Source organism: Falco cherrug, chromosome 10 (genome assembly GCF_023634085.1).
Source record: "Falco cherrug isolate bFalChe1 chromosome 10, bFalChe1.pri, whole genome shotgun sequence".
NCBI classification, from domain to species: Eukaryota; Metazoa; Chordata; class Aves; order Falconiformes; family Falconidae; genus Falco; species Falco cherrug.
In genome coordinates this window covers 13,186,610-13,208,524 of record NC_073706.1, presented here as the reverse complement: position 1 = coordinate 13,208,524, position 21,915 = coordinate 13,186,610, and the positions used below count along the sequence as shown (strand labels likewise).

General features: G+C 37.6%; 1 protein-coding gene across 3 annotated transcripts in view; it reads right to left on the bottom strand.

Moving 5' to 3' along the window:
• Positions 1 to 24: 24 nt before the first annotated feature.
• The window catches only part of OSBPL2 (oxysterol binding protein like 2), a 39,217-nt gene continuing 17,326 nt past the window's right edge, over positions 25 to 21,915 (bottom strand). For all 3 annotated transcript variants that reach the window (XM_055723118.1, XM_055723117.1, XM_055723119.1), the window contains 12 exons: positions 17,013 to 17,160; positions 16,692 to 16,767; positions 14,843 to 14,977; positions 13,682 to 13,779; positions 12,794 to 12,976; positions 9,833 to 9,940; positions 8,405 to 8,494; positions 7,653 to 7,776; positions 5,613 to 5,741; positions 4,735 to 4,858; positions 3,957 to 4,047; positions 25 to 2,777 (listed from right to left, as the gene is read on the bottom strand). In XM_055723118.1, coding sequence (XP_055579093.1) covers positions 2,675 to 2,777; positions 3,957 to 4,047; positions 4,735 to 4,858; positions 5,613 to 5,741; positions 7,653 to 7,776; positions 8,405 to 8,494; positions 9,833 to 9,940; positions 12,794 to 12,976; positions 13,682 to 13,779; positions 14,843 to 14,977; positions 16,692 to 16,767; positions 17,013 to 17,160 — 1,409 coding nt within the window. In that variant the 3' untranslated portion in view covers positions 25 to 2,674. The remainder of the gene's footprint in view (positions 2,778 to 3,956; positions 4,048 to 4,734; positions 4,859 to 5,612; positions 5,742 to 7,652; positions 7,777 to 8,404; positions 8,495 to 9,832; positions 9,941 to 12,793; positions 12,977 to 13,681; positions 13,780 to 14,842; positions 14,978 to 16,691; positions 16,768 to 17,012; positions 17,161 to 21,915) is intronic.

Sequence of the window (21,915 nt, the reverse complement as noted above, 5' to 3'; positions counted from 1 at the left end):
CACAGAAACCTCCCTCTCACCATCTAGAGGCCCAAAGGGTATTCAGTATTTATTATAATTTCTTTCTAGGTGGTTTCTCTACATAGCTGTATTAACATATACTAACACAGTTATCTTATATACAGTGTTTAATCAAGTTATAAAAGTGACATTCTTTCAAAAGGTGCAAAGTTATTAATGCTTTGACACGTAAACGACCAAGGCGAGATCCACATCAAAAATAAAACTTTTCCACCTGGGGAGCCCCACAGCCAGCCAAGCACAGACATGTCGGCAGTGAGGGGAAAGTATTTTGTAAGTGTTGTCAATGAAGAACAATAAATTAGAAGAATGGGTTTGGAACTAACCTGAAATTTTACTAAAAACTTTACACTAAAGGAAAGGGAGAAGGGGATAAAGACATAACTAATGAAGTGTTCTCACTTTAAAAGTCTTCCCAGTTTCTCTTCAAATCCTATGAAGATTCTACACTGAAGTTTGGATTAAACACATTGTTATGATTTTTTCACGCTTTCACATAGTGCCAAGGCTTTAGATCTTTGAATTTAAATCATAACTTAGATGAGAGGGATGCTAACCTGTATAGTTCTTCTTATAAAAAGAGTTTCTTTAGCAATTACTCTACAGTTTTCCTATTCAGGCAATTCCTATTTATAGGAATATTAAAGGTATTTATTTTAAAAACGCTACTCCAGCATTAAACATACCATTTAGCTTAAGCAAGTTTTAAACTCCCATGAGACGTTAAACTGGCTTTCAATCCTCACCCAACAAAGGGCTCCCTACACAGCCTGCAGCAAGTTTGAAAAGGGGGTTACAGTGCCTGGCACAGTTGTTAAAGTTTTTTTATAAAAAGTATTTTTATGCTTTCCCATATGGATCAGCAATGTCATTTTTAAAAAGTCAAGTGTCTACGCACTTACTAGGAACAAGTACAACCCTACTGTCTGCCCTGTATTACCAAGTCTTCCTCTCGAACTTGTGAGTCCTGAAGACTTGCCACCAACACAAAGTACAATTTCTGGCAACTGAACAGAGCTGCCATGAGCACTCTTCAGATTAGGCCTCTACTGCCTTGAAGTTTTACAGCTGCTCTTATTTTTCCAGTGAAGATAACAACTAAATTTCCAAAAAAATTTAAAGTTAATGTAATCATTAGATGCATGATTTAATACAAAAATATTTCTTCACGAGCATGTTAATTTTCTTTTGCTTTTTAATCCTGTGGCTGAGAGAGAAGCACTTCAAAAATCTACTCTCTGGATGAAACCACAGATGTTTTGTCCATAAATCAGACCAGCTCTTCCATTAACTCCTCAAGCTGCTGGTGCTTAACACCAGCAATTTCTGAATCACTGTAAACTTAACAGCAATGCAGCCACTCTCCATTTTTGCTTGGTTACTCGGTTAAAAACTTTCATAAAACAAGAAGCAACATTAGGATTAGTTTTAATTACTGGACCTAATTTTTCAAGCCTCTCTCCCCCCTTACCCCCAAAGTGTACCACTTGAAAGAAAATGAATATGTCCATTCGGTAATTGGTTATTTCCAGTATTATATGGCTTCGATGGTTTGATACGGAACAAAAATTTCCCACTTTTTGACATCACGTACTCACAGAAAACTTGTAATAGGTATAATTCTGCCAAAGCTTTAAATTGATTCTGCTTTTTCACAACATACAAAACAGACATGACCTAAAAATGAAAAACATGCAAACCAAAACTTCCCCAAGTTATGAGCCTGTGTGGATATACATACCAAAGTGCTTCCAAATAAAATTTTAGTCTAGAAGCATACATAGTGCCAAAGCTGCCAAAGGTAGTGCAGAAGTTTTAAGCCTCCAAGTGGTAGCAAGCGATATATTTTACATTGGAACCACCTCTACGTTCCTGCATTTGCTTCCGAAGCTTCTCGTATTTTAAGAACAGCATTTGACTTCAGAAAAAGTGCACTTTTTAATGCACCCTTCCCTTCTCCTAACGTATGCTTTATGTAATTTTATCACAGGTATACAGTTTAATGCTCACAGTGTCCAAAAGTTGTGAAGACTCTGTAACAGACAACTACAGCTGGAGAAGCTCAGGTTGGGTTTTGTTTCCCCGAGCCTCTCGAGTATTGAATCCTATGGCGAGAGAGGGGCCAGGGGCTCCAGCCCCCACGGCGTGCTACATACCGTATGGAAGTTCACATGCATCTCTTCACGGGGAGTATCAACAGTACTAGATTTGATCCTCTTGGTACCATATTAGCTTTTCATCCCTACTCCGAGTTCCAAAAACTTCAGATTCTTCACTATTGTACTAAGTAACAAGGATATTATCTCTATTTTATTTAAGTTACGCAGTTTTCAAGGATGTTATGTGCTCTATCAGATACAGTGTATCTTCCTGACAAAGAAACTAGGGAAAAGAATGAAGAACCAAAGGTCCCTTTGAAAATTAGTGAAAACATGACGATTTCGGGTGCAGCTTTATGGAAAGAATGCAACAGTATTTAAATATTTGGCAATCCGTTAGTGATAATTAAATCCTTGATTGTTGACCAATAGAATTTTTGTTAAAATTTACTTAGAAAAGCTGGTTTTTGCTATCAACAAAACCAGAGTAACTGGCTTGGAATGAAATCTAGTAACTAAATGTCCAGATGAGATGAGCAATTGCTTCTGTAATTTCAGTATATGTCTGGACAGTCTGAGAAATTTCTATCAAAATAGCCACCTGAGTACAGCCAATCTGAAGTCCCAGTGTATGGGTTAGTGCCTTGATGAAACCATCTGTAAAAATAAAAGAGAAAAAGGAAAGAAACAATAAAAGAAAAAAGCAAAGAGAGTGAAGAGTTATTAACGGGGGGGAAACGACTTTGTTTCTTTCGTAAAACACTGTGAATTCTTTTCAGAAAAAAAATATTCTGCACATGAAAAATAAGGCATTAAAATTCCTACACTATTATCACACCGTGAAAAGTATCTTTAAATTTTCTTACATAAAAGTCAAGAAGGAGTGTGACATGGATTTTAAAATCGCTATCCTACTCCAAATAAAAGTAACATAAATACTCGAGTTTAAACATTGATTAGATACATTACTTTTTACTTTAAAAGAATGCCAAATCAGTTACACAATCCTTTTTGGAAATCTGTCCAAAACCGTAGTTTTGTTCTACGGTGCTGTACTTTGCACAGAACATTAACAGATGCTCACTTTTTAGCCACATTGACTGAAAACTATTTTATATTCTCTGGAAGAGATTTTCAAAGGCATTAACTGGAATTCGTCTGTAGCTGCTCCTCCAGGCTTTGGGAAGAGAATGTTTTCTCTTCTGAATTTCATGAAATCATGGGAGCATCCCAAAGTTCTTGCCTTTCAAGGCAGCACCTGCAGGAACTGGCCATGAGCATACGCTTAACTGGATAGCATTGGCATCTGTGAAAAGCAACCAGCAGGAGCAGGAGCCAAATCACACATTGCTCCGTGATGCATTCTGTGACTTCTCAGTCACTTGAATATGCAATCAAAAAAGCAATTTCTGAAGTATCCAAGCCAAGAAGTCCTAAGAGTGTGAAAATAAAAGGCCCCAGAGGGCCACAAAGTCTTATTTCACTGTCAAAAGCTGGACAGGAATTGCTTAAAGGGCAGATGAGGCTTAATGTTTTACTCATTCTAACAAAAATATGACCTCTGTAGGTTTTAAAAACAAAACTAAAAACCCTCAGTATTACCAAAATAGTTGATTATGACAGATTTCAGCATTTATTATTAGATAATTTTTCCAGGACAAAGTTATCAGCAATTTTGGCTTCCAGCTCCCGCATTTAACTGTTGACCCAGTCAGACACTACAAATTGTGCTGTCATGCAGGAAGTCAAACACACACTGTCTTGAATAAGAACACTTTAAGCAGTACACCAAACCATTCCAAGCATTAAACAAATGCACAACTTCTTCCCCCTTACCGTGTGTGCCACTCCACTTCATCTTTTGCACGTTCCTTGCGAGCAGCTCTTTGTTTCTCTTCTAGTCTCTCTTTTTCTTTGCTAGCCACATCTAACAAACATTTCAAGAGAAATCGGTTGCTTAGTGAAATAGAAACAAAAATACAGAGAACACAGAAAAGACTGCAGAGAAACAAAATATATTTCATTTAAGCACGAGAAAGCATTTGCTGTACACAATCTCACTGAACAATGAAAATCTCAGGCAACAAAAATCTAAAACTGTCGTTTCAGGAAAGCTGCTACTACAAACACAAAGTCAAAACTGAAACTTTGATGTTTTATCTACCAGAAACTGCACTGAGACAGCAGGAAAGAACTTAGATTAGGCATAACAGAGAAAGTTTTTTTTTTTTTCACTATTTGGCCATGAGTTTTTTTCTGACAAACACCAGAGCAACAGAGCATGTCTGTTCACCACATGTCTTTCCAGACAAACTCCAGAGCAAGAGAGCATGTCTGCCACTTCCCCCCAGGTTAACAAACATGCAAATACACCATAACATAGGATAGCAGCCTTGGGATCCATCTTGGACGCATCTGCTCTCCCAGACTTTTCTGGGAGAAAACAGACATCATACATTGTTCAAAATCATGTTCACTAACATAGGATGAGAAAGAGTTAAGGCTGCTCTAGGAATGAGAAACCGAAGACGTCGTTCCTCTGTCAACCAACCCTCCCTTCAGTCACCCCTCTCAAAACTTAACTCGTGAAATATTTCCTCCAGCAAACACATACCCATGTTTCCGTTTTCCATATTTCTGATATCTGGACGTAGCCGACAGTCAGTGGGAGCTAATATTGCTTCCATGCCTTTTTCTAGCTCATTGAGACTCACAGCAAAACTGGTGAAATTGTACATCTTAAAAGGAAATTAAAGGTAACATACAAGTTATTTTGGCAAAGTGGCACTGGGTCCCCTATACTGAATGAATGCAAAAGAATTTCCAAGAGAAATTACAGAGTCAAACCTTCTCCCACCTGCTACCCTGAAAGCAAGGTTAGGTTCATACAAAACTAGGTTTTTTTGTTGGCGTGGAGGGAGACAAGGAAGGGCAGAAGGTGATGGAAATCACAGCTTTTGTTTTTTAAGCCGTCTGCTTCAGAGAATCAAGACAGATTAACCTCCACGTGTGATATTTAACATCGTGATATTTTTACGAAATAAAAAATAAAAAACCCCAAACACCCACACCTAAAAGACAAAAAAATCAGGTTGCAAATATTGAAGTTAATATCTGGCTGCTCATTTACCACATTCTTTGGAAGCCTGTCTTTAACAGCAGGGTCAGCAGAAGGGAATGCATATCCATATTTTAGCCACTCTAAGTGCAAAGATCTCACAGACAGTTTAACCTAACGCACCAGGCTCACACTGAAGCAGCTGCAGTCAGAGCACACATTCTTTCCACCAACTTCAACACAGCAGCGATGCTTTCAGCACAGGAACGAAGCAGAGAGCTTACTGTAGTATAATTTTACAGCTGCAGCAAGAACCGCCAGAGCCTGTCAATGTGAACGCTTAAGGACGGACAATTCCACAAGGTTTCCGCCACTCATGTTCTCTTGGGTAAGTCACTAGTGGTAGCAATACACAGACTGATTGAAACAGTTACCTGTGATGAGTTTGGTGGCCTACTATTTATTCTCCAAAGCAATTTACTGCCTGGTATAAACTGCACTGTATCTTGAACCTCTGGCATATCATCAGCCTCATCGTTTTCGGATTTAATAACATCTTCACTCTGAAACAGAGAGAACATTTGGCAGGGGAACAAAGGGAAATTGGACAGTTTCATCTGGAGTTCTACAGTGACTGTTGAAGAATCTTTTCAAATTTGAGATACTAAACACTCTCCTGTACTTCTGCCTCACCTCTCATTTCCTTTTCCTCACTCTATACTATTCCTCAAATTTTTATCGTAATGTCTTGCTCCTGCTACGTCTGAATAGTCCCCCACCACCTATGTACAACTTGAATTGTCTGTTTTAAAAAAACAATACTAAAAAATTAGTGTCTTTCTTAAGTCTTTAGCTTCCCTTCTATCCCATGCCATAGCTTAATTTCACCTAACATGACTACTACTTCTTCAGATTGAAATGAGCCAAGACTGCAATTTAACCAGTTCCTATAATGGCATAACAAAGATAAACAAGGCATGCCTGCTTTTGGGTAGTGCTTCACCATTTGCAAAAGATCTGGACGTATGATTAAAAAAAACCCAGCTATGCCCTTGTTTCAGTCTGTTTTCCTGCCATCTAGATTCTAACAACTATTAGCACTGCCAATTTCCTGTGAAGGCTGTATGTACTTGAGTTTATAAATACAGTGTCTTTATTCAAAGCTCCTTTGTTACCAGATGCACTGCTATAATGCATATATAAAATCAAATGCAGTACTCTTCAAGAGGCTGCTCTCAGAATCTGAGAGAATCTGACTGTTGTAGGACAGCTACACCGTGGCATTTCAGAGGATCTCACCATGAGAAACCATTTAAAACCACAACAGCCAGAAGGAAAGTCTGAGGCAGTAACATCCTAGAGTCAGTATCATCCCTCCCCTCACTCACACCCCCTTGCTATTTTCTTCTGCCCCCTCTGACATGACTCATTTATTTCATTCAAAAATACCCTATTAAGTTAAACAGGGCCTGTTTTATACACTAGAAAACAGCTCCATATGGTTAAGAGTCTAATTTTAATCATTTGGTTTGAGTATTCATTATTTAAAAGGACTCTTTTAGGCTACTTTCCATATCAACATCTGGTTTACTGTTAGATATTTCCACATCTAAATATAGATTCAACAGGAAGGAAGGAAAGAAAGAGTTGAATTTTATTATTTTATTTTTTTTTAGGATGAACAGAACTTTATAATTAAAAAAAAAAAGTCGTCAAAATATAAGCCTGTACCATGACAGACTCCAGAGCTGAAAGCAAGGCCTGATGTCGCTCTACATTCTTCTGATGGGAATACTTTTTAATAAAAGTTTGAGTCTCTTAACGTTAAAAGCGATTAGCTTCTGTTTACCTTATTTTCATTTTCAAGGAGCAATCAGGGTCTGCAAAACCCTGCTGGTATCAGGAAAACCCCAGTAGTCCTCTGCTGCACCATGCAACATTTTGCATTTTCCACGTAACACTGAGGCTTTGGCAGTAACTTACCTGACACTGTTTAGATGTGATGAAAAAGCCCTGCATGTTTCCAGATCCCTTTGTTGTCAAAACTACATCATAAACTCAGAAAGGCTGCATCACCAAAAGCCATAACTGACTTAGAAAACATGTAGATTTTTTTTTAATGCCCAAATCCTAGTATTTTTACATGTGGAGTTGGCAGTAGAGCCACTTTACTCATTCAAGGACTGGACAACATCAGCTTGAGGGCTGGTATTTGAGGACGACTTCTTGACATTATCTCCAGCAAACACCATTCCTATGGGCTCTCTTCAACACCAGCAGCTCACACGAAAGGCTATACGAGTTCAAAGTGCAATGCCTTCTTACGGGACGAACAGCGCCCGCATCCAACCCCTATCAAAACACAGACTGTTTTAACCCTCCATTCACCACCACCCGACCATTTCCATAAAGGTGTTTTCCTTTCACTTCTCATATTTCAGTATCTTTTCTCCCTAAAGAATCTTGAACCTTACCGGCTTCAATTTCTTCTGCTCACCACCTCTCTTTTCATTCTTTTTGTAAGTCTCATACGTAGTGGGATCAGTGCACCATAAGCATTCTGTCCACTTGCCATAGATCACACATAGCTTCTTTCTGCTGCAGAGAAAGCAAAGCAGACTTAGCTTTGGCTTAGAAGGCTTTAAAAGAAGCAAAAGGCATGCAGATTCTGGTCTATATTAAATACCCAGCTTCCTAGTTTGCTGTATTTTATGTTTCTTTGCAGATTTCTTAGAAGCCAGCTATCTGATAATGCAAAGAAAAGGTTTCAGCCTATTCCAGTCTTTCTGGCATTCAGTCCTGCAGAACACTCGTGAATTAGTCACGTGCTTTTGCCACAGTTAAAATTAGTCTGGGTGCAAAAAAGCCAACAGTTTACAATACAGAAACTCAGAGTCACGGAACAGGTTTAAATTTGATTAAAACCTTCCAATAACCATATTCTCATTATTTTAAACTGAAGACTGGAATCGTGACTGTACAACAGCGAAATCAGTTGCGACTACTCTGCATTTTCCCTGGACACCTTTATTTCCAAAGACTGGAGTTTTTCTAATAATGCTCTTAAAATGATCATTCTAGAATCAAGGGGTTTAATACGGACACAAAGAACAGAAATGGGTTACAATCTGCATTGCCAGCATCACATCAATGGTGGTCACTATGCCAGCAGAAGAAATGCCACAGTGCTCAGAAACAGAGAAGCCAAGAGGCTTTTATCACTTACTTTTTGTCCTGAATGTATCCCTCTACTCTGTGAAGCTCTTTCCCAAACAGTCCACACGGTTTAAAATTAAGGACACATTTATCTCCAGTACTGTAGAGGAAATAAGTACATAAGCTTGCTTAAAGAAGCAAGCCCCTAAATGTATTAGTAAGTTTACTTTTTTACCTCATTCAGCTTTTGTTGTATAGTTACAGTCAGCTAGGGGGTAGTTATTTATATCATTATTTTTCTTTAACTATGGCTTATTGTCTGACAAGGGCATTAAAAAAAGGCACACAACTTTCAAAATTCCACAAAAAAGAAGTCAAGGTGCACATGAAGACATCAGCCTGTGAAAGCCAACTGAAAACGCGACTGTACTTCCGAGTTGCATGTGTGTCTTAAATTTATCAAAAGTACTAGGAATAAAACTGAATGCAGTCTCACATGCTACTTAACTCACACTATTAACACACCACATTTCACATTAATATATATTTACAGCTAATTGTAACAAGAAATAACTTTTACAAGTGACCTACGCAGAAAAGTCTAGTTAAGTGCATTCAGAAGTTACCTCTAAATTGTCTACCAAAAATTCTGAACTAAACATTTTACAAACAGAAACCAGTATTATAGTCCAGCATCTTCCTTGCATTGATATGTACACATATGTAAATAATCTCTCCCAGGGAGGTATCAGGCCAAGTTTCTATGTCAAGCACAAAGCATACAGAGACCAACCTGGGTCTTCTGTGCAAATGTGGGAGAAAGGATTGTAGGTTTGATGTGGCAAGTATCAAACCAGCAGCCCTGCTGAATTAAAGCTCCCATTTACTGACAGAAAAACATGTGCAGAATTAATAGTTGTCACAAAATTCTCTCCCTCACCATTACAGGACATAATTTATTTTATATAAGGTAAAAAGCTTTTATATATGCAGAGCAATTGACATGCTCTAAGTTCATGTTACCCTACTCTGCAGTCATTTTTCTGTGCTGTATCCTTAATTTAAGACATTCTCTATTATCAAAATTAAAGAGAGTGCCAAATCACAAACAATATGATGGAGGTCCACTGCAAGCCTCTGACAATTATTCCATTTAATGGTTCTGGAGTTAAATTTAATTTCTCTTCTCTGCCAACAGGGCTGAATTTGAATGGGTAACTCACAAATGTAAAATTTTTGCATCCCATAAGCCATTTAGCCTTGTCCCTTTTCATTAACATTATTATGATACCAAGTCCAGTTTAACTAATAGTTTGCATTTGTCAGAAGGAGGGGGGGGGAGGGGGAAGAAAAAAGAAAAAGAAAAAAGAGACAAGACTGGACCTACAAAAGAAAGCTTCCTGGGTATCTGACAAAAATCAAAACTATCTGCTGTGCAACAACAGCGAGCATGCGCCAGTCCCTACAAGCCAACCCTGAGTGTCATGATTAGCATTACCTGTGATTTACAATTTCTACCGTTCCATATTGTTCTAACCACAGTTTACCAATAATTACATTATGTACACAACAGGTTGGATTCGTCCATGTGTAAGCTTCATTATGTCTGTAAAGAAAACAGAGAAATAAATTATTTTCTTGAGTTTGAGATGGAATGTAAGCCTGTTTTCAATTCTGTTCATGGTAGGGCAAAGTATTTAGCTCTCCTATGAACAGCCAGAAGTTAACTTCAAAACCAAAAAGAAACAGACTTTTCTTTATAAGTCAACAATGTGTTCTATCTAAACATTAGTGTGAGTTAATAAAGTGGTATCTCCTTTATTTTTCTTGCTTCCCACAGAGTTGAAATAGTAAGTTTTACAGTTGCTGTGCTTTTGATTACAAATTCCAGCCCAACATAAACAGCAGTCCAGGAATTCATCTTTTACATTTGCACTTTTAAAGTTATATGTGATAAAACATAGTATTGCAGGAGAACTGGACTGACAAACTAACATCTAGGAGTGTCTTTTATTTGGCTACTGCAGCAGCACCGCATACCTCTTCTTAAAGCTCCTTCTTGTAAACATCTATCATAATCTAGAGAGTAACTTTTTGTGATAAAAAAAGCACTGAACATAAATATTTACATTTTCTAGCAGAGATTAGTCACTACCAGTTTGGACAAAGATTTGATATGAAGACACTCCTCCCCAGGGACCAGTCAGAATAACCCTCTTAAACAAATTTCCATTTTACAAACACTGAGTGGTAAAAGGCTTTTGAACCTGAAGAGAGTTGACATGAGTCAGCAAACTGCGTAACTGGCTTCCACAAATATGCCACAAGTTTCCACACTGGTATATGAAGCCTGCTCTCGTGTCACTGAAGTCAACGTTGGGCGTGTGTATGGTTTGGGATTTTTTTGAGTTGGTTGGCTAACACCACTGGGACACAACAGCACTATATGTTCATGAACATGGTATTTAACAATCCAGTTTATTACTCAACTCCATCTTTTCCCCAAAGATTTACTAAGAAGGAAAAGTCCTAGAATTGAAGAATTTTCCATTTAGCTTCATTTTGGTTTTAATGTATTGTGAAATTGATGAATTAACAGATTCTAAACACCTTACGAAGACTTTATTGTAAAAGTGGTCAAAATGTTAAACAGGATTCCTATTATCAGTAGCTCAGCAGAGTCAAAGCCATCTACTCTCACTCATCTTTCCATGCTGGTAAAAGAAATGCTGAAGTTACCCGGTTGGCAATCAGTCCATCTTAGGAAAGATGGCAAACTATTTTAATATTAAAAAAAAAACAACTAGAAACAAGCTGCATCCCCCTTCACAACAAATGCCTTGTACTTCTACTTCCAGTAAGTATGGAAAGCACACTCCTATTTAATATTTCCAACTGGCCTGTTATTTTCCAGTACAGAAAAAAAACAGATCATTGAAATCTGACCATATTCCATAGCAACTTGTCTTCAAGCATACTTTAGAACAATGACTACTCTTCAAGTGGGGAAAAAAAAAATCTCACCAGCACGCCCTAAATTCATCCCACCAGCCTTAGCACACATTTTTATTCATGAACTACTTGATACCAAAAGCTGTATAGCATAAAACAAAAGACAGTCATGGCCAGTGCTGATTAATTAAAGTGTTTTCTAACGCATGTTTTGAAAACAGGGCCATGGTAATCAGAGATGCAATACTTAACACTGACTTGCAATTTTGCTTCCTGAACAGTTACTTGTTCACTCTGGCCCTGAGCAGTTCTCAGGCTACTCAAACCGACAGAACAGTATGAATCACAACACTGGGAGTCTCAAAATTTGATTTCAACTTCTGCTGCCAGCTTGATGCAATTATTAAAAATAAATGCTTTCATCATTTATATTCCAGTTTAAGTCTGCGCCCTGTAATTTGATTAGGTAGAACAAGAATTTTAATAAGTCTTCTAAATAAAGGCTCCCTCTCAAGCAAACTTTTTTTGTCATGTCTGTGTTCTACACTAACATTCATAGTTCTACATTCAGAAGAAATCTCCTCTATTTCCATCACCATTTATATCCAAGTTCATACTTTTATAAGCTTTGGAAGATTAGATGCCAGCAACTCAAAAATTAAACTATACTTTCAAAAGAAACTACGGGAAAAGTCAATGCTTGGATACGGCAGGCAAGTTGACTCTATCAAAGCCAAATGTCTAGAAGATTCCTAAGGCAACATTTCAAAACAACCTCATTTAAGCCTGAGGAAAGCTTTTATAAAAGCACCTTTAAGTGTTCAATTGCAGAATACTTTTTCTGCAACTATTATCTAGTGCATCTTTATGTCCTGCTTGGGAAAGCTCAAGACTCTGCATCACCAGGGCACAAACCAGCTTACGGAAAGTCATGTAATTTATGAGACATATGCAATTAGCCACAAGTCGGGGAGTAATCTGTAGAGGCATTCTTGGTTTTAATAGCAAAGTGATCATACACAGGCAGTGTTAAAGAGGTGACAACGCAGTCCTAACAAGTTTCTCATGTGCCTTTATCACATAGAACAGCTATTCTGAAGATGCAGTTCTTTCCACAAAACCATATGCACACAATCAAAACCAACAATAACACTGAAAAGCAAGATTAGCTTGAATAGCCGGTAATAGAATTTTATATCTCTATTTAATTTTAACATGCCTTCACAGAATTAGCTTTCAGAAGCATTCAATTTTTAAGAAATGCCGATTTTTATAGTAGAAAAACTGGGTCAAAGTGCTACAGCTATGATTTAATGTGAAAAAAAAAAAAAAGAGTCCTGAAAGTAAGCAGTTCAAATTAACTTGTAAAAAAACTCTTACAACCTCTTCAGCAAGTTTTTTTAGTAATCACCTACAAAGAGCCAACAGAATTATTATCACCTATCTTTTTATTCAAGTAAATATTAAGGAGATCAACATAAAAAAGGTATTTACTTCTCATACTTACTTCAGAAGCTCCAAAGTAATTGTTCCCCGAGGCTCCGCTTCTATACTCTTTCCCCAGAATTTTAGTTTGGGATAGATTGATCCATGAAAAATAAAGTCCTTATTGAGGCCTTCAGAATAAAATGCACTAATAGGTGGGTGGTGGCTGACTTGCTCAGATATAAACCTAAATCCTAAATCCTCCCTAGCAACAACAAAAGAGAGCATTACACAGTAAATATTTCTTTTAATGTTAAAAGAGAAGAGTTACTCAATACTTTAAAAAATTTCGAAGCGTTTTTCAGTTAAGCTGAAAGTGAGACTTTTCCCTTCCTAGTCCCATGACACATTTACAATTAATGAAATGAAAGAATCTGTACTCTGAACACTTCCTCTTCATACCCAAAATCAACCCACATTCAAACACCTAAATGACTTTCTACCCAAAAAGGCACCTGAAGAAGTTTAACTGAAATAACTCATGAAAACAGTGAAACTCTTTGGGTAGCAGGAGAAGGTCTGACTGAAAATTCTTTTATCCAACTGCTGACATATCACCCACTTAAGCAAGCTGGAAGTTCTAACAGACGAACCCTTCTATCAGACATGACCAGCAAAACACTATCTAAATTAATTAAATGTCAGGAAATGTCTTTGGGGAAGACCATAGACCAATTTTTCTCTGAATAATTTGAAGAATACTCTGCCTAAACCTAGAAATAAAATTCTAGCTTTTATAACAACTTCTCAAAGATTTTGAGATAGTTTGGGGAAAAGAACTTTAGCTATATTCACAAATACATTTTAATAATTTTTATTTATTTCACTGAATAAAAAACCAAACTAGTGCAAGAGTCTGCTAACTCAAGAACACAGACAGCCCCAGCTCCCAGTTTAAAGTAATTATTACCTGGTTAATTCATAGGTTTCTCCTAACAGCGGGTTAAATGGTTTGCCAGTTCTCTCCCACTGAGAAGCTACAGCAGAAACTGCAAAAGCAGCTACAGCCTAGAAGCAAATTAAGAACACATTGTCATGAGAATAGTATATTAGAACTCTTAAGTTTAACATATTATATTCATTGCCTATTACAGTATTTCATTTCTTCCAAAAAGAAAGTGCTATATATTGCTTAAGGCCAAAACATTTGTATGACATAGGATAAGTGATACAGAAGTGGGGAAACAGAAGCAGTTAATCTCATTTCCAAAAGGAATTATTTTCCATAGTAAGTTTTGACAGGTTACACTCTGCCCCATACTTCTACACCCACCTCTAAGAGAAGAGCCTGTTTTTTTTAAATCTACTCTTCCTTTATTTTGACTGTCCCCCACACTCAGCTCATTGGGAACAGTCTTGCTTTTCCAGGCAAGCATCACTTTAACCCAGATGAGATTTCTTGAATCATACCAGCAGGTACACATGACACTTAGAAGCTCCTCCAGGCTGCTAAGTAGATCTATGTATTACACAAACACAGAATACAAGATATATTCCAGTTTCACTTAACTAAAGACAGAGCTCTGAGCAATACCAGTATAACCTAATGTACACAGGCCTGGTTTCACCATATTCGGTTCCTTGTTGCAAGACCAGCCATGTACCATATCCTACTCCCAACAACAAACAGTTCTGGGGAAGAAAATAGTAGTGAAGCTTGTCTCTGTCACAGGAATTTTTCACCCAGTAACTTAAAAATCACGGAACCACTCAACGAATCAATTTATGACGACTTAAAGCCAAGATTGCGTCTTCACAACACATAAAACCACAAAATGAGACACAGTTAAAGCAGCCCTTAAAAGGGTTCAGGTCCTTGGGCATCATCAATTGTGGCACTCTCCTGCACTAGACTTTTGGTTCAAGCCCTGTACACAGCATCAGGTGTGAAAGTATCACAAATATCTGATACAGCCACCACAAAACAAGAAACTTTTCTAGACAAATACGAGCATTCTTGTAATAGCTCCAGAGAAAGAGATACATTCAAGCGATAAATTGTCTTAAAATTAAATACTCTGGGAGAAAAAAAAACTTCTGAACTAACCAGAAAGTGGTAGCTGTTACTTACCTGCATTCTTTCCAGGGGGTCTGCATGACTACAAGCCTTATTAATGAGGTATATATGTTCCATGTATTCTGTTATTCGTTGGAGGAAACTCAATGGCTCATTGAAGACAATAGGCATCGTAATCTTAGACAGCTCCTAGGTAACAAAAGGATAAATTAACTTAATGTCGTGTCTAAGAAATTAACAACTGACAACAACAAGAATTTTGAAAATAAGTAGCGGGTTAGTTTATTTATAGCATTCTCCAAAAGACATCTGGCAAGCCTACAGTAGACCTCTAACTGCTACAGCTTGAAAGGGGCTAGAAGCCCAGTAGAACCCTACTAGCAATCAGAAAGAATGAACAACTTCAAAAATTAATCCAGCTAACCTAGTAAATTCAGGAAAAATGTTACCTTCTATTCTGTGGTCTACATAAACCAGAAGAGGTTAAAATTTCCATAGATAGCAACAATAATGTGCCAACCAGCTCATTACTGATATTTAAGTACCACGCATTCCTTTGAAATCCTCACACACTATTTGCATAAAATCTAACTATTTTACTGCAGTAACCACAAATTATTTTTTGAAAGGTACAGTTATATAAAGAATAGTATTTGAATTGCTCTAACAAATTTTACTGGCTTTATTTAAGCAACCTGTTATTTGCGTCAGGATGTTTTCTCATTTCAAATGTGGATACAAGACAGACACGAAGCTCACACAGAGATTTCCAGTTCCCCATGTCTTTTATTATATCCAAGCAAATCTGGCTCTTTAATCACAAAGTTGCACTCATGAGTGAGCAATAAAACATCATTTCAGTGCTTAAAATATAGCGAAAAGGATAATGCCACCAGATTAAGTTGATGCAGTATTTTCCTCACATTGCCACAGGCAGTAAAGTAAAGAAAATAATGTTACCCCTAACTGACTTAAATTGATTTGGTCCAAGCAAAGCATTCTAGCAGATAGGCCACTCATCCTAACAAAAGGAGTTTTGACAGCACAGGTGTATCTCTTATATGACAGAAGTTAAGCCAGCAGAAGGGCTCACGGACTTGTCTGTTGGGTTCACAAAGGACTGTACTGGCAGACCTAGACTAGATAGGAATGTAATTGCTTAATGCTTCTAAAAAGTGACTGTGGCAGGAAGGCCCTCCAGTGCAGAACATAATTTTCATTCCTAATAAAAGTGAAATAATCAAACATGTGACTGAATTCTTAAAGGATTAAAAGGGAACAGCAGTGATGGCCAGTAACTATGCAAGCATCAGTGTCCTTTAACAACACAGAGCAATGTAAAGGTCTGTGTCCCTGCATCCAAGAGTAAATCTTGTGACCAAATTATATCATACCATTAATACCTGAAGCCTACAGTGGGCTTCCTGAGAAGTTTCCTGTCCCTTCAGTCAGATAAAAGCTTTTTTTTTTTTTTTTTTGGCATAAGCTGCTTAAATTATGGAGGGGGGAGAGGAGTGCACAAACACAACAAAAAATCCCCAACCAAAACCATCACACCAAAATAAAGCCCTAAATCACATTTTGCTAAGTAAAGAATAAAAAAAAGCAGAGAAGAAAGCATTGTGTTAATCAAATATATTGTATTTGCATATATTTTTAATGGCCTTCATCTTTCTTATAGGACAGCCTTAGAAACACCAATCCACATGCTTCAACAGCTAAAGAAGGTAAGGAAATAGCACCATTCATAAGGAACATTGAGATTTAGAGCTGCAATTTAAGGTGATGTTCCCTACAGAAAAACGTACCAGGTATTATTTTGTGTCTTAAGGTTTAAGCAATAAAACCAACTAGCTAAAGTTAGGAGACCGAACATCGGCATGTTTCACCCAAGCTAACTTACCAGTCCAATGCATTTTTTTAATATGCTCCACACACTAAAATCACTTCTAGAAAACATTGGGGCAGGTAATGATGTCCTGTAATTGGAAGAAAACAACTGTCATTATCAGCCCCTTAAACAACCAGACACTTTCACTCATAGGTACTGAAGTAATTTATGAAGGAAGCAAAGAATTAACTTAAGAGTTGACACAGATGCGGACAAGTAAAATGCCTTTTCAGTTCCAGAGAATTAACCTTTGCCAATGAGACAGTAACACCCTAAAAATAATGAGCCAGCACATACCCACTTCTCATTTACTACGTAGTACTATGTGTTTACCTGTGTCTCTTAATTCCATTTTCTTGAATCTCTGTCTCTCCGTTATGCTTTCCAGTCCTATTGCTTTGGTGTGGATCGAGATCAAGCATTTCTGCAACCTTGTGATTTGCTTCTGAAAAGTCTCCTGATGAATTGTCAGAATCAAAGCCTGTATAAAAACCGTAAGGCAACAGTTTTCTTAGGAACCTTATTATGCCACAGAGTGCCACTCACACTGTGTAACTCTCACAGCACCAGTTATTTTAAAGGATATGAGTGAAAACCCATTATTAAGTGACCTAATTTCCAAGAGTATTTAGAGCCAAGTATTGCATTAGAATCAAGCATGCTCAACTAATTTTTCACACTGCTGAATATAAAACCAATTTAGAACCTTACAAGTTCTTCAGTAGCTCCTAAATCAGATTAGCTGTATTGTCTCTTCTTCAGAGCTGCAGTGTGATTACTGTAATTTTCTTCAGTTATGTAGCTTTCCTCAAAGACCTTAAAAAAATAATTTATCCTACTTATACTGCTAACAGGCAAGGAGCTGGGGCAGGTAGAAAAGGGATATTTTACAATCCAGTTGCAATCATCCAAACTACCAGAGCAACAGAAATGAAGGATATCCAACTTCTTTTTTGCCATCCATGTATACAAACCATATAACACTTCCCTAATGGTTACAGCAAGAACATGTGGACACCAAGATGAACTGAATCATTCCCTGAGCTCTACAAGAGACCCAAATCATGACCTATTATAGGTGGCTCCATTCCCTATAACCCAATTCCATCCACTTGGGTAGATAACTACTGGAAACCCAGTTGTAACTAAATGCCAGCACCCCTGGTAACAACATGCTTTGAACAGCTTTAACCATAAAAAAAAAAGTTAAACCAACAGGAGTCTACAGGAAGATAAGCTTTTGTAATCAGGCAGCCCCAAGTACTAGTAGGACTAAACCAACAACCCAAGGTTTTAGTTGACTTTTTAAGTCACGCTACCTCCCCTCCACACACTTAGAGTAACAACAATTTATTTCTGCATTTGCCTTTCAATAAGAAAATTTTAAAAGCATTTTATGCATATAGACACACACACACTTGGTCACTATCAAAAGCAACAGGCATCTTGTCAATGCTGCTACACAGACTGACTGCAGAAATGAAACAATTGTTAACAAATAAGGATCAGCTGCAGCATCAACACAGATCACCCTAAACCGATGCATTAATACAACCCCCCCCTTCACAACTGTCATGGTGTCACAACAGCAAGCACTGCTGATCGTTCAGTGCAATAAAGGAACATTTTTGTTGAAAATAATTCAAAAGAGCATCAAGTCCTTTCTGAGTGACACAATGGTCAATTCTTCATCAAGAACCACAAGACTACTTCAGTCTTCCAGTTTAAGAATCAGAACCCAAAAGCAACATGAAAACATGCATATTTGCTGGTGTACAATTCTTGCCACAGTTGTAAGGAATCCACTAACATAATTTTGCTATTCCTTTCATTCCAGCTATCACAATCTGGGCAACCACTTCCCTATGTGCTGACAGTCACCATCACACTCAGCTACAGCCCAAAGTCCAGTTGTGGACACAGAAAGATTCCAAAGTATTACAAAAGCATGTAAGTACTCTAATGGAGTAAAGAAATCAGTTTTGACAAAGACTATTTCAATTTTAAATAAAGTGTTGCGATCCTCTGTCATTAACTTTTTAAAAATAAAGAGTATCACCAGTAGTACTTCAACTTTTCTTTTTGTTAACTTCTCCAACAGTGTGCTTTTACTTTATTAGAGCAATACATGCAAAGCATACACTCAAATAAAAAGCTACATTTTTTTCAGGGATACAGACCATGACAACATTCAAGACTGCACAAGAAGCACCACTGATATGATCTTATTTGGTAAACAGCAGGTGTAATGGGTGACATCATGTATTAAACCATCTCCTACATTTTGATGTCACAAGGATGTAATTATACAGCAATAACCACACCTTAGCAGACTTAGGACTTAATTGGAAAGTATGATAGTCATATATGTATTTTCAGGTCATTAAAATGAAGACTACCCTGAATGACCTGTCTTATAAAAACAAAACACACAAAAAAACCCAAAACACACAAAAAACCAAAACGCATGCCTATCTTCAGTCAAGCCACAACAAAATATTTACAATTTTAAAATGGCATTTCTAACCACATACTAGCTTTTTTCAGAACCTGTTATAGTAGAAGGAAACTGAAAAGGCAAGTACTGTAGGATGCAGCAAAATAACTTTTATTAGTTTGACTAAGTTAGACAAAAAACAGACGAGCTTTCTGGTACATGTGCCCTCACTCAGAAAGCTGATCAAGCGCACACAACGTAAGGAACAGCATCACATTTAACAGGCACTTCAATGACACAAGCACACCTAAATGTAAAAGTAAAGCTTCATAACAGGAATAGTCAACGGGCTTATAGGAGGAACAGTCATGAAAAATGTTACTGGAATTACAGTCTCTACATTGTACTTGAAACCTTGCAAATTCTATCACATGTTCATTGTTTTTATCCACACTAGTCTTTCTGTTTCTCTATGATTCAGAATTGTTTTGCCCTGTTTCTGTATAGCACAACAGGAACTTAGATTCAGGTATATATGTCATTTATGGAAAACAATATATGTCATTGGCAAGTAAATAAATGCCAATTCAAACAAGCGTCTTGCATACAAATAACAAAAATTAAATCCCTACTCCAGAATAATAAGATATATCAGAAGTGTAAAGTCTGCTTCCTTAGAGTGCACCTCCACCTAATTACTAAAAAAAAACCCAAACCCCAAACCACCAAGTACAAAACCAAAAAACCCCCACCCACTAGAGTACACAGATAATCACTGTACTTTCAACCTTAAGTATCAGCTGGCTTGTCCACTACAAGCCCATTGAGAAATTTGAGAAACAACTTTTAAAACTAAGTTCTAAGTATTACAGTTCTGTAAAGAATGATCCAGAAAATGTTTTTCACAGAGGAAGTACCGATCTGGAATAAAAACAGTTTACTGAAATGATTTGTTGTAGTTTTAATAAGTTAAAAAAAAGCCTTTCTCCAGCTGCCATTAAAACTTTGAATTTGCAAAACTGAGCAGTTATGTTTTACTTACAGGGCAGTTTTTATAGTGAAAAGCCACTGGGAGAGAGGATAAAAATGGGGATTTAAAAGGGGGATAGGAGACCACACACAAAAATAAAACATCAAAAATCAGCTTAATCAGAAGTCCCAGTTTATGTCTGTTAAGGGTGAAAAAAAAGCTTTTAAAGAGTCTTAAATTTTCAAAGTCAAACACTTAAGTTGGGTGCCGACATTAATCTATTTAAAGAGCTTAAAGAAAAGTGACTTGCCAGTGACTCTAGTTTTCTTAGCCTTCTTCTTCCACATCCTGCAAACGAAACAAACCCGCTCAGACTACGCTATTAACATCAACCTACGAGGCAGCAGAGGCGCACGCTGCTCTTTGAGTCATGTACCAAGGCACAAGGCCACCCCTTTCGTACAATCAGCAACTTCCTTAAATACTAATTAAGCCTCCTCAGTCAAGACAGAAAGGGAATAAAAATAGCATAGTACTGAGAACCTTCAGACCTAAAAAGGGCATAATGAACAGGGATAAATACGCTGGAAGTGTAGATAGCAAGTGAAGCAAGAGGTATTTTTCTTCTTTGCCAGAAATTACCGTTCTCCACTTTTCAGAACAAGGCTATCGTCACAACACGCAGCTGTACCGCACTGCTCCGACGGGAGGCAGGCTGGCCTTCCACCAGCTCTGCCATACTGAAACAGGATGGCAGAATCCGCTGGTTCACTTTGATCCAGGCATTATGAAAACATATAAATTTGGCAGCAGATACCTCACTTCTTCCTCCCCAAGTGAAAGCAACACTTTACAGTGAACAACAGCCAAACCATCAGAAGCACAAGAGCAAGAGCCTCACAAATACACTAGGCTGGATTAACCTCATGGGCACTGAACAATTTCCATGGAACTGCAGGTTAATAATTTAAAAGGCAAAACTAAACCATTCCTGTTTGTCAAAAATAAATTACCCTGGTAACTAGCCAAGCATTTCCCTATTTGGTGGCAATCCTTTCACAAAACACAGTGGTAAACAGATATCTGACAGAATTAATGAAGGATACAGTTCTGACAGAGCAGAACCTGATGGCACACAGTCTTTAACAAACCTGTGATCGGATTAATAAATCCAAGGTGACACAGGCTAGAGGCAAGTGATCGAAGTTATATGCTCCTCATCTCACATAAAATTTCAAAGAATCTGAAATTCATCAAAGGATAGATCACTTTACTTGATCCAATCTACTCCTGTATTTGAGGAAAAACAGATGCTGTGCTGTTGAGAATTAACTGAGACCACAGGTAACATTCCCAAGAGATTCCCAAGGGGAGTACTCATTCATGAAGTAAGGATGTCAGGTGTCCAGCTAATCACCAATACCAATAACCTCTGAATGCAAAGAAACTTCTCTCCATGGAAACTCTTTTCTGGTCACTAACTGGATTCATCACCTATGTAACACAGTCCATCCTGTACACTCACAAGTATAATCATCGTCCAGTCAGGGTCAAAGCATCTGCCAGGAAGATGATTCCCAGCCACACAGCACGCAATTCCATCACATGAGCATGTCTTTTGGATACCATGGGGAGTGTGTCAGGAGCAGGAAACTTCTCAGCCAAAGAGATTAAACCCACCACAACAAAAAACAGGGGTCTCCTTAGGGTAGATTCACGTTCTAGAAATGGATGTCATCAATTAACAACTACAGAAAAGCTGCAGCTTCTTCAAGGAGTGAGCTCATAGTATCTTAAAGGAGGCAGCATACTACTTGTGTTGCTGCTGA